At 36.1% G+C, this 13,972-nt stretch overlaps 1 protein-coding gene across 2 annotated transcripts in view; it reads left to right on the top strand.

Moving 5' to 3' along the window:
• COG5 (component of oligomeric golgi complex 5) overlaps positions 1–13,972 on the top strand; it is a 363,376-nt gene that overhangs the window by 300,921 nt on the left and 48,483 nt on the right. For both annotated transcript variants that reach the window (XM_028525999.2, XM_036010775.1), the window contains 3 exons: positions 5,391–5,501; positions 7,393–7,455; positions 13,734–13,837. In XM_028525999.2, coding sequence (XP_028381800.2) covers positions 5,391–5,501; positions 7,393–7,455; positions 13,734–13,837 — 278 coding nt within the window. The remainder of the gene's footprint in view (positions 1–5,390; positions 5,502–7,392; positions 7,456–13,733; positions 13,838–13,972) is intronic.

Raw genomic sequence — 13,972 nt, 5'->3', positions numbered from 1 at the left:
GGCATAGTAGTATTTCATTTTTAGTTCTTTTATATTATCAATATCTTTCTCCTCTAACATTTTTTCATACAACTTTGTAGAGCTATATAACTTATTTAGTTATATAAGACATATATAACTTATAACATCTTTTTTAAAATATATTTTATTGATTATGCTATTACAGTTGTCCCATTTTCCCCTCTCCATCCCCCTCCACCCTGCACACCCTCTCCCACCCACATTCCCCCCCCTTTAGTTCATGTCCAGATGTCATAAGTTCTTTAGCTTCTATATTTCCCATACTATTCTTGTCTTCCCCCTATTTTCTACCTACCGTCAATGCTACTTATTCTCTATACCTTTTCTCCCTCTCTCCTCCTCCCACTCCCCTGTTGCTAACCCTCCATGTGATCTCCATTTCTGTGGTTCTGTTCCTGTCTATTTGTTTGCTTAGTTTCTTTTTGTTTTAGGTGTGGTTGTTAATAATTGTGAGTTTGCTGTCATTTTACTATACATGTGTTTTATCCTCTTTTTCTTAGATAAGTCCCTTTAACATTTCATATAATAAGGGCTTGGTGATGATAAACTCCTTTAACTTGACCTTATCTGAGAAGCATTTTATCTGCCCTTCCATGCTAAATGAAACCTTTGCTGGATAGAACAATCTTGGATGTAGGTCCTTGCCTTTCATGACTTGGAATACTTCTTTCTAGCCCCTTCTTGCCTGTAAGGTCTCTTTTGAGAAATCAGCTGACAGTCTGAGGGGAACTCCTTTGTAGGTAACTGTCTCCTTATCTCTTGCTGCTTCTAGGATTCTCTCCTTCATTTTACTCTTGGGTAATGTAATTATGATGTGCCTTGGTGTGCTCTTCCTTGGGTCCAACCTCTTTGGGACTCGCTGAGCTTCCTGGACTTCCTGGAAGCCTGTTTCCTTTGCCAGATTGGAGAGATTCTCCTTTACTATTTGTTCAGATAAGTTTTCCACTTGCTGCTCTTCCTCTTCCCCTCCTGGTACCCCTATAATTCAGATGTTGGAACATTTAAAGATGTCCTGGAGGTTCCTAAGCCAATCCTCATTTTTTTGAATTCTTTTTTCTTCATTCTTTTCTGTGTGGTTGTTTCTTTCTTCCTTCTGGTCCACTCCATTGATTTGAGTCCTAGTTTTCTTCCCATCACTATTGGTTCCCTGCACATTTTCCTTTATTTCACTTGGCGTAGCCTTCGTTTTTTCATCTAATTTGTGACCAAATTCAACCAATTCTGTGAGCATCCTGATCACCAGTGCTTTCAACTGCATCTGATAGGTTGGCTATTTCTTTGTCACTTAGTTGTATTTTTTCTGGGCTTTGATCTCTTATGTTTGGGACATTTCTTTTGTCTTGTCACACCTGTTTCATAGTAAGGGGCGAAACCTTAGGTATTCGCTAGGGTGGGTCAACCCAGTTGCTGGGTTTTGATGCTGTATGTGGTAGCAGGGTCAGAGAGGAAACAACAGCACTTGCTCCACTCTTTGTTGGATTTCAGTCCCTTCTGCCTCTTCCCCCAAGCAAACTGGGCCTTTCTGGTGCTATTCCCGTGTGGGTGGGTTTGTGTACATCCTGGAACCCTGTGGGTCTCTCCAACGAACTCTCCTGTGAGGCTGGGAGTCTCTCCCAGCACTTCAGCCCCTGACAGGTATTTTCAATGGGTGTTTTGCGGCTTTATTTCCCCGTGCTGGAGCCCTGGGTTTAATGGTCTGTCTCACTCCCCAGTTTTGCCTAGTTTATCTGAGCATGAATGTGTGACTGCCAGGTCAGCCAGCCACCTTGCGTGCCTCACTGGGTCTGCCTGCTGCCATCTTGTGTGCCAGGGGTCCGCAAGCCACCTGGTTTTTTTTGTTTGTTTGTTTGTTTTTTTGCTGCGACCCCTCTCCACCAGTCACCGACTCTGCTCCTCCTACCCGTCTAGAAGAATGTGTCTATTTTAACTCCTTGGTTATTGGACTTCCATACAGTTCAATTTTGTGTCAGTACTGGTTGTGTTTTTGTTGTCCTTATTTTGGTTGTGGAAAGAGGCACAGTGTGTCTACCTATATGTCCATCTTGGCCAGAAATCTAATTTACTTCTAAATGAAGGAGTTTTAGGGAACAGGACATGGAAAGTTTTATTGAGTTAAACTAAAACAATTGTAGTTCAATTTAAGGAAAGTAATCCACATATAAATCTTTCTCATATTGATCAGATTTTAATCCATTCCTCTATAACAGTTATTATTTAAAGGTAATTAAACTTGATCAAAACAAGTAACACATGGGGAAAGTAACTCTATGAATGTGGATACAGATCTCAAACATATGAAAAACTGGCCTTTTAGAATTACTAATAGTGAGCCAAATAAATTGGTAGAAAAGGAAATACTATTTTTCTTTCATCTTTCCTTTTATAAACATACATATATTTTTAAAATTAAACTCAATTACCACTTTATCAATTCCTACTTATCATAATAAAATACTATTAAAAAATAAAAAATTGCAATTAAAATAAAAGGAATAATCTTTTGTTGAAGTTCCAACCCATGATAATGGCTATTAATTCAACATAAGGATTTTTGACACCATGTTAAACAAATCTAATTTAATTTCACCTTTCCTAATGGACATAGTCACCAACTTGCAATCAAGCTGCATTCTAAATGATCATTTGTAAAGTTAGCAGTCTGAAAAAAGCCATAGTGTCCTTACAGCATTTATGTTAAAAATTAATTATTAGATTCTCAGAAGAGCCCACAAAATCCAGTTTAACTTTTAAATGGTAAACTGGCACTAATATAACATAAGCTCTGAGCTCCCAAGGAACAGCAGATGAGCAGGCTACATGCTGGGATAAAGGTGGGGAAAGGCTCCTGAAGAAGCTACTGTAGAGATCACAGTGGCCATGGGCAGTGGCATCTGTGATTACAGCAGACATAAGGGTCAGATGCCAAGTACAATTGCATTTAATGGGCATTTAAAAGTTATCAGTTTTAAAACAGAGGGGAAACAAACCAAAACAAAAAGTTATCAGTTCTAGATGTACAATGAAAAAAAAAACTCCCTTACTGATCTCCCTTACTTCTTGAGATTTTCTCCAATTATGAAGAACTACCAAAGAAATGGGAAAGGGAAAGAATTTTTTTGTTACCTTATTTCCATTTATTTTATGTATTCTGTATTTAAAGAAGAAAAAGGCTGGCTGCTACAAGAGTGTGGAGATCATCTTATTACTGAGGACTGATCATATTTTTAGGTGTTAAAAGCATAGAAAAGGCCCATTTCATAATCATTGGAATGCTATAATCAAAAAGACAGATAATAACAAAGCTGGCCATGATGTGAAGAAACAAAGCCTCATACTTTGCTGGTAGGAACGTAAAATGAAGTAACTGCCTTAGAACACCGTCTGGCCATTCCTCAAAGACAAATACAACAGGACATAACCCAGCAATTCAATCCCTAGTTAAACACACAAGATAAATGATAACACATGTCCACACAAAAACCTGTACACAAATGTTCACAGCAGCATTATACATAATAACCAACAAATTTTCAAAAACCAATGTTAACTAATTAATGAATGGATAAATAAAATGTAGCATGTCCATACAATGGAGCATAACCCAGCAATAAATGCACAAAGGAATAAATAAATAAAGGAATGAAGCTCTGATACATGCTATAACATGAATGAACCTTAAAAACATTGTAAGCAAATGAAGCCAGGCACAAAAGGCTACATATTGAATGATTACATTTATATGAAAATTCAGAATAAGCAAATTCAAAGAGACAGAAAGTAAATTAGTGAAGGACGGGTAGAAAGGGGATATGATAAGTCATGGCCAGATTGCTAAGTAGGAGATTCTGTTGCTGTGGTGATGAAATGTTACAATTTTGATTATGAATATACTAAAAACCATTACACTGTATATTTTAAATGAGTGACTTATATTTTAATAAAGCTGTGTTTAAAAATGTATAGAAAGAAGAATCCCCAGACTTCAAGGTTACTGACAGAAGCCCTGAGAACCTTGTGAAAACTGAAATTAAGATGGCTAAATTATATAAAGGAAATAGACTTCCAGGAAGTCCAGGAAGCTCAGAGAGTTCCAAAGAAGTTGGACCCAAGGAGGAACACACCAAGGCACATCATAATTACATTACCCAAGAGTAAAATGAAGGAGAGAATCCTAGAAGCAGCAAGAGATAAGGAGACAGTCACCTACAAAGGAGTTCCCCTCAGACTGTCAGCTGATTTCTCAAAAGAGACCTTACAGGCAAGCAGGGGCTGGAAAGAAGTATCCAAGTCATGAAAGGCAAGGACCTACATCCATGATTGCTCTATGCAGCAAAGGAATCATTTAGAATGGAGGGGCAGATAAAGTGCTTCTCAGATAAGGTCAAGTTAAAGGAGTTTATCATCACCAAGCCCTTATTATATGAAATGTTAAAGGGACTTATCTAAGAAAAAGAGGATAAAAAAACATGTATAGTAAAATGACAGCAAACTCACAATTATTAACAAAAACACCTAAAACAAAAACAAAAAGAAACTAAGCAAACAAATAGACAGGAACAGAACCACAGAAATGGAGATCACATGGAGGGTCAGCAACAGGGAGTGGGGGGAGGATAGAGGGGGAAAAGGTACAGAGAATAAGTAGCGTAGATGGTAGGTAGAAAATAGACAGGGGGAGGGCAAGAACAGTATGGGAAATGTAGAAGCTAAAGAAGTTATGACACATGGACATGAACTAAAGGGGTGGGATATGGGTGGGAGAGGGTGGAGGGGGATGGAGGGGGAAAAATGGGACAACTGTAATAGCATAATCAGTAAAATATATTTTTAAAAAAGTAAATTAAAGGTCAGGAGTAGAAAGTTCTAATACCACCTCTAATCATCCACACGCATTATAATCTTAGGTAACTTCCTTTCTAAATTGTTTTTAATCTATCGACATAAAAGATAAGAGGAATACCCTCTTTACCACTAATTTCATGGGAATATTATGATGGCAACCAAATGTGTGTAGGATATCCATTTATTCTTGTTCTCTCCTCCGTCCCTTCTTCCTTGACAGTTGTCAGAAAGTATTCCCTAGGAGTACTATGCTGTTGTATCAAAATATCAACCCTTCCTGTGCTTTTGGGTCACACCTGCCTCAGGAGTCCATCAGTGATGACATACTGATGAAGGATGTTCCTCCTGTGCAAGCTTGTCTCCTTATCCGTGGTCTTACCTCTACAGAGGTTCCTGCTGTGCCTACAGTCCAAAGCTTGACTTGAATATTTTCAGTTAACATTCTATCAGAGGGGCAGTGGTTCCCTCCCCCCAGTTAAATATGGACTATGATTTTAGTAATGTCTTTTTGTGTTGATATCTTACAGCTGTCCACACAAGGAGATGCCAGTCAGGTCATTGGGCCTCTTACTGAAGGGCAGAGAAGAAATGTGGCAGTCGTGAATTCCCTGTTTAGGTTGCACCAGTCAGTAACCAAGGTAACCTTTATCAGTATTTCACATTCGTTTGTCTTAATTTCAAGTTTTTGTTTCTTCTTGTCTCAAAGTTAGACAGTTTATGAGTTATTTAATTTTGCAAAAGATTATAGTGAAAACATGATTGTAAAATAAGCTGAAGAATTAACTGTTTATAGTGTTTGACCCTGGCCTTTACTGTTTGTGTGACATTTTATCTATACATTTAGTTTAAAACAAGTGAACTGTAGATTCTCAAGTTTGGTTGTTATAATCAAGTTCATTAAACAAATGATTTAAGGGTAAATCATCTGTTTCATTCCCATTAAAAAGCATAATATGGTATCATGTGGTTGGTAGTAAATTATAGCAAAGCTAATTATAGTGAGAACTCTAAGCCCTCCAACATGTTAAAAAGCCTCCATTTTTGCACTAGAAATGAGAGGAGCTGCATTAAAACTGAATTATTATAATATAATCACTGATGACTATTTTACAATATATATATATTCTTCTTGACAGTTTAAAAAAATGACTGAACTTTAACTTGTTTGCCTTGGTGTATTAGGTCTAAGATGAACAGTATTCATAATTACTAGGAAAGCACTTTCAGCCCATCTTTGACCTTTGAGTAGCTTGTGATTTCTCTCTATAAATCGTCGTCAAAGTATTTAGAAGGTGGGGAGATAAATATTTAGAAGCCTGAACGTTGCTAAAGGTTAGATAATGCTCTTAAAATTTCACCTCTAACATGAGATTTAATATGCTAAAATGTATTTTAAAGAAATTATGTGACTATTATTTACTTACTAAACTTTTTAACAAGTCCTTTTATCAAGTAGGGGTTTCTAAAAATGTACATTTCACACATTAAGCAAAATATACTTTAAAGAGTTATTATTAGCCCTCACTGGTGTGGCTCAGTGGATTGAGTGGTGGCCTGTGAACCAAGGGGTCACCAGTTTGATTCCCAGTCAGGGCACATGTCTGGGTTGCTGACCAGGTCTGCAGTAGGGGGAGTATGGGAGGCAACCACACATGGATGTTTCTCTCCTTCTCTTTCTTTTTCCCTTCCCCTTTCTAAATAAATAAATAAATAAATAGCTGTTATCAGGTGAATCTCAGAAAAATAAATAGCAAACAAAAATAAATAAAAACAATGAACGATGTATTTTCCATTTTCTTTATTACCCCAAAGCACCTTGAGCAATGAAAGGTAGCGTTTATTTGACCTGATTTAAATGTCTCTATTGATACTTTCACAATTTTCATAATGTTTGTATTGATTTGTAAAAAGGGAAATGTTTGACATTTGTATTTTTTAAATGTTGAAAATTACAGTCATCCTAGAAAAGTTAATTTTTTAAAAGAAATATGTAAATATGGCTTTAGACTGACCTTTCCAAGTTGAAACTTTATCATTCAAATCTATGTAGAGTGAATAAAAGGAAGCTAGCGCTTAACATTCTTTTTTAAAAGACTTTTTTAAATTTATTTTTAGAGAGAGGGGAAGGGAAGGAGAAAGGGAGAGAAACATTAATGTGTGGTTGCCTCTTGTGCATCCCCCCTACTGGAGACCCAGCCTGCAACCCAGTCGTGCCCTGACTGGGAATCGAACTGGTAACCCTTTAGTTTTTGGGTCAGTGCTCAGTCCACTGAGCCACACCAGCTAGGGTCAAGAATTCTTAACATTTGATTATTTAAGTGTATGTTTGCTTGATAGAAGAAGGTATTTTCAACTGTTTAACCAATAAATACTAATGAGTTTTTAAGACATTTATGAGATGCTTTAAAATAATGATACTGTTTTATATGTGGCTTGTGGAAATAGCTTTATCATATTATGGTCAAAATTAGTATTTATAAAAATAGATAGCTTAAGCAAAAGTATAACCAGATCAAAACTTTGTTTTAGGTGGTTTCCACTCAGAGCTCATTCCCAGCAGCAGCTGAGCAAACTATAATTTCAGCACTAAAGGTAAAATAATTTAATTTAATCTTTGAGTCTGTAGATCAAAGTGGATTTTAGAATTACTTGTTTGGATGAGTGGGAGATATCACATTTTAAAAATAATTCAGAATCCTTTACGTATACCAAAGGTAGAATGTTGATATTTATCCTAAAGAGAAGATACAGGTATGTTTTCTAGTATTTTCTAGAATTTAAAAATAGACTCTGTTGGTCTACAGATTGTATTCTATTCTACTTACAATAATTGTATGATAAGCAAGAGAAGCAAAAAAATTCACTGTATTTTAAGGCAACAGAGCCAAGGATTATCCTAGTAAAGCAGTGCTTCTCCACCAGGTTGATTTAACAGTTTCTGAAGGGAGAGGGGTGCTTCTGGTGCCAGGGATGCTGTGACACATCCTGCAGTGGAGAGGACAGCTCCTACAACAACGAATTATGGAGCCCAGAGGTCAATAGTGCCAAGGCTGAGAAACTCTAGTGTGTGTCTATAAGGTGTGAAACCAGGGTAAATTCCTTCCCCCCTCTTTTTAAAATAAATTAACATAAATGTTCCCCCTTTTTACTACAAGGAAATTTAATGAAGAATAATGTTGGTATGAGATTCTGAGTCATATGTAGTTTACATTAGTAACCCTTTTTTAACAAAGCGAATCATTCATTCTTATGATAGTAATAGATATCCTTTAACATCTGCTACTTGCCAGTCACATGCAATCTGTTGAAACATTACAGCAATGGAAATACAAAACTTGTGTATTTTTATTCCCATTTTATAGAACTTACAAATAATAACTTGCTCAAAGACACTGCAGCTGGTAAACCTAGACCTCACTGACTCAAAAGAGTCATGTCTACTGTGCTTTGGCACTATCATTCATTCATTCATTCATTCATTTACTAAATAAGTAAGACCATATGGTAAAGACTATGGAGCCAAATGACCTTTATATGCATCTTATTTTAACTGTTAACTAGCTATATCACCTTCAGACAAGTTAATAAGTTTTCACTTGCCTTGATTTCCATCTATAAAATGGTATAATATACCAATACAAAGATAATTCATGTCAACTATGATTATATTGCTAAGTTTATATTTAGATTGGATTTAAATCACTTGGGTAGAGTTATAAAGAGACAGAGAGACAGAGACACACACAGAGAAACCACCAATAAACTCTAGTGAGAAACATTTATATTCAGAGAGTAAAGAGCACACAATGAAAGAGAGTAAGGAAGAAAATTGGGAGAGGACAGTGTCAAAAATCTTAAAGGAAAAGGGAACTTCTGAGGTCAAATACTGTCCCTAAGTGACCTTGGTGGGGGTTTAACGGGCCCCAAAACTTAAGGACACCAAATTCAGATATGAGGGTAAGAGGAGATGGTCTGTGTTCCCCCAACATATGGAAAGTATTCTTGGATGTTTTCCCTATCTTTTTCCTTTGCCCACTGTGCTCATCTTGTGATGATAAAATATTATTAAAGCTGCCACAATTAAATAATTACCTTTAGTAAGAATTGTCTAATTTATTGATGAACATAAAAAAATGAAAACACTATAAAATCAGGTGAGTATGACAAACCAAAGGGTCTTAATATTCTTGCTCTCAAACAGGAAATATATGTAATTTTCTTTTCTATAGTTCCACGTTTTTTCCTTATGTTCTAGCAGTAGTGTCAAACATTTTTTGATTACTACCCAAGATAAATACTTTTTACTTTGTCACCCCATACATAATACATATGCATTTAAAAACGTGTACACACACAGGTAATTGTATATATATATAGACTATACATCTCTGCACATTTCCATAATTAAAATGAAGGTTTCACAAAACAAATACTTTGTCTTATTTTTTGCAAGAGACTGTGTTATTTTCCATACTCATATATTACTTTTTAAAACATTCTGCCTTGGCTGGTGTAGCTCAGTGGATTGAGTGCAGGCACATACCTAGGTTGTGGGCTGGGTCCCCCGTAGGGTGCGCACAAGAGGCAACCACACATTGATGTTTCTCTCCCTCTTTCTCCTTCCCTTCCCCTCTCTCTAAAAATAAATAAAATCTAAAAATAAAAAATAAAATATTCTGATAGTGATTCACTAAACAGATTATTTGTCCCCTAATGATCACAACTCATATTTTAAGGAAGTTATTCTACAGGTTAAGACAGAGTACCTACATTTTGCCTGATGATTAAAACTTCCTAGACAAGTTAAAAATGGAAATTTGTCAGAGAGTAATTCAGTATAGGGTGGATTCTCTGAATCTGTATCATAACATACAACAAAGGTTGTTCCTAGTATTAATCACTTTGGGTTGGAAATTGAGGTCAGTGCATGGAAATTGCCTTGATCTTAGGCTCCAGCCCTCACTCCGAGGTTTGCCCACCAGAACCAGTGTCTCATGTGCTTGGGTACTGTGCTTTGCTGAAGCAGCACCAGTTTTGCCCTTGAGAACTGGGTCAGAGAAGATTAGCAGTTAGTTCAAGACCATCTTGCAGTGGCCCTGACAGTTAGAGACTTAATTGCTTATCACTGAAAGTTTTACCTTGCTTTTCAGTTAAATCTTAAAATTCATTGATATATTAAGTAAAAAACTAACAAAACCCACTGACTTTAAAAAAAGAGTTTCATAAAAATTTACTTCATAAAATTATAGGAAACTTACTACATCACTTTGAATTACGAACAGAATGATATGATGCCTAAATGACAGCAGCCCAAGAACCAAAAATTTGTATGTTTTTATCATTTAATAGAGAAGATATTAAACTTACTTATTTACTGAAAATATAAGTAAAGACACATGATAGTCTTTTCTTCTCTATCATGTTGAGATTTTTTCCTAAAAATAAAGGTTACTTTAGGCTTGAAGCTCAACATCTTGTGTTACAAGCATCATCCGATGTGTCATGAATTGCATAATTACTGAGTATGCACTTGATGTCATTTCTTTATAACCCCCTTGGCTATTAGTACCATTTAAACACCTTGGCCCAGTAATTCTGATCCATTTATTACTGTGATTATCAGGTATACATAGTGATTATATTACTAAGTTTAAATATGACAACTCTTCATTTCTCCCTTATTGTGAAGGTTTGATGTTCTGTATGATTGAATATTCCAGATTGCTGAGGCTTCAGTATTTTTGTACTGTTAATTATTTTAGGTAAATCTTTTAAAAATGTATGACACAATTCCCTGCTTTGTAAAGAGCTTCTAAAATATAAGTTAGTCTCCTTCCTCAGTTTCCTCTGATAGTTATTAATCCTCTAACTGTCCTCGAAATGAAGGCATCCCCAAGGTGCTCTCTTCTCTTTCTGCTTTATATTTTCTCTGAGTGGGACCCTTCATCCAGCTATAAAGTTTTCTGGGTAAACCATCATATTACGTGCAAACAGAGACAGTTTTATTTCTTGCTTTCTGGCCTTTATGCCTGCTTTTTAATGCCTTGTTTCACTGGCCATGGCCTCCAGTACAGTCTTCACTGGGGCTGGCGAGAGTGGACCTTGCCGATGGGGGCCGCGTTCAGTGTTGGGCTGTGTGAGGTATGAGGTTAGCTGTAGGGGCTTTTTAGATAGTGTTTATCAGAGTAAGCAAGTTCCCTTCTATTTTTAGTTTACTGAAACTGTTTTTTTTATTATAAATGGTATTGTTTCAGTGAGTAGCTTTTTCTGTATCTACCAAAGTGATCATATGTTTTTACTCCTTTATTCTGTTAATAAAATACAAGAACTTATTTTCAAGTATCAAACCAACCTTGGCCATGATGTATTACCCTTTTTATGTATTCCTGGATTTGATTTACCTAATTTTTATGAAAGATGTTTGTATCTATAATCATAAGGGTTATTGGCTTATAGTTTTCTTGAAATTCTTTGTTTGGTTTTTTATATAAAGGTAATACTGGCCTCACTAATTAGGTTTGGAAATGTTTCCCCCCCTCTTCTGTTTTCTGGAAGAATTTATGTAGAATTTGTACTGTTTCATCCTTTAAATGCTTAGTAGACTTCACCAGTAAAGCCATCTAGTTCTGTAGTTTTCTTTGTAGCAATAGAAAGTTTATGACTACACATTTAATTTGTTTAATAGATAAAGAGTTATTCAGATTATCTATTGAGTGAGCTTTGATACTTTGTGACTTTCTAGATGTTTGTATATTCTTATAAGTTCTCTAATGATCAGAATTATGGACATGATATTCTCATAGTCCTTTTGATGTCTTTAGGACCTATAGTGATAACCTCTTTTTCATTTTTTATATTGATTTGTGCTCTCCTTTTTTTCTTCATTAGTATAGCTAGCGGTTTATCGATTTCATTGATTTTTTCAAAGAACCAACTTTTGGCTTTATTAATTTTCTCTAATGTTTATGTTCCTATTTCATTGGTTTCTATTTTTGTCTTTTTTCTTTCCTTCTGATTACTTTGTATTTTCTCTGACTTTTTTAAAAAATAATTTTGAGACCATATAACATTGATTTTTAGACCTCTTCTTCCCCAAAATAAACATTTAAAGTTGTCAATTTCCTTTAGAGCATGATAGAAATAAACAGATAAGATTTCAAGAAGAACGACTGGGCCCTGGCTGACGTAGCTCAGTGGATTGAACTCGGGCTGCAAACCAAAGTGTCGCAGGTTTGATTCCTAGTCAGGGTACATGCCTGGGTTGCAGGCCAGAACCCCCAGCAACCGCACATTGATGTTTCTCTCTCTTTCTCCCTTCCCTCTCTAAAAATAAATAAATAAAAAATAAAAAAAAAAAAAAGAAAAAAGTTCTAATAATAGAAAAATAGTAGGAAATCTCATTATAATAATTAAAAATATGAAAGAAAACAAATGGAAATTTGATTCTCTTTTCAAAGTGTCTTCCATCCTATCTCCTCATCCCTATTTCTTCTGCCTCTGATTTGGTTCAGGTGCCCACCGTTTTGCATTTATATAGCCACTGAGACCTCCTGCTTTTAGTCTGACATAGCCTGTCTCAATTCACAAGGGTTTTTCCCAAATTCAAACCTTTAACCACTTTTTTCCATTGCTTACAACCCATCATTGGTTTCCCTCGACCGTCGGGATAAACTCCCAACTCCGTAGCATCCTACACAGAGTATGTCTGCTGCCTGGCTCTCTTCCACCTAGGCAGGCACCTCAAGGGATCTGTGTTCACTGTGTGCAGTTCCCCAAATGCATCAGCTATCCCAGGCTCCTCTGCCTTTAGCGTAAGCTCTCCTATCCCCACCCTGGGCCAAGTGGTTCTTACCTATTTGTCCTTCGAAATTAAGTTCAAGGAACACTTTTGTTTTTCATATTCTCTCGCTATGAGTTGGAGGTCTCTTTCATCAGCACTTTGTAGAGCACTGATAATCACTATAACTCGTTTTCTGTTGTCACTGGATTGTGAGCTCCTCAAGGCCTAGAGATGACACTTAGAAATTTAATGAATAAGGGTCCTAGTTAAACTTTTCTCTTTGGTTGAAATCATTTGTAGGAGCCAAAGCCATCCATCTTCATTCTGTGTATAATCATTATTGAAACCCTTAACTAAGACCTACAGTCTTACATAACCTAACCAATCATTATACCTCACTGTAGAATAGTTTCTCAGTCTTAGCACTGTTGACATTTTAGTTCTTTGTTATGGGGATTGTCCTGTAGGATGTCTAGCAGCATCTCCATCCTCTACCCACTAGATGCTAAAAGTAAAACCCTCACATTCCCCAGTTCTAACAATCAAAAAGTGTCTCCAAACATTTTCAGATGAGGAAACAAAATTGTCCCCAGTTGAGAATCACTACTGTGAAATTCTAAATTGAAACCTAATTCAGGAAGTCTTTAACTGTTCTGCCCTATAAGAATCACCACTATATTATATGCACTCTGGTTACAAGCATATGATGTCGTTCCAATTGTGCAGAATCAGTTTTGGTCTTAACTCATTCCTCAGAAGTTTTTTTAAAAAAATGTGTTCATTTGATCTTTACTTCATAGTAGCACTACTCCTCTCTTTTTCCTTTTTCCAGGGGCTCATTTGACTATTAAACTTTTGAAAATATGAGAGGAGTGGGAAGTTAAAAATTTTTAGTGCCATCTACAAATGTAAACTTTAAAAGTCGTTTTTGACAGCAGGTAGGGAGAGTACCGGACTTCTGTTGAGTTATTACAGTTAAACTGTATATACTTTGAGTTTGACATGATATAAAAACTTTTAGTCAAAATGCTTCTCATATTTCTTTGTTAGTCTTTAATTTTGCCTGTACTTCCTTTTTTCTTCTTTTCAGACGATCCATGTTCTAATGGGAAATGCGGTGCAGCCCTTACTGACTTCAGTGGCAGATGCTATAGAGGCCATAATCATCACCATGCATCAAGAGGATTTTTCTGGGTAATAACTTCAAAACAAATTTTTCACTAATCTTTACTGCATTTGATTTTCATTTTCTTCTCCACTCCTACTCCCTACATTCTCCTGACATCTAGGGCTTGTTCCTCTTGACAGGGTTAGCCTCCAGCCTTATCC

The sequence above is a fragment of the Phyllostomus discolor genome, chromosome 10 (assembly GCF_004126475.2).
Source record: "Phyllostomus discolor isolate MPI-MPIP mPhyDis1 chromosome 10, mPhyDis1.pri.v3, whole genome shotgun sequence".
Taxonomy (NCBI): domain Eukaryota; kingdom Metazoa; phylum Chordata; class Mammalia; order Chiroptera; family Phyllostomidae; genus Phyllostomus; species Phyllostomus discolor.
Note: the sequence above shows the minus strand (reverse complement) of the source record. Positions and strands in the feature narration are given on the sequence as shown.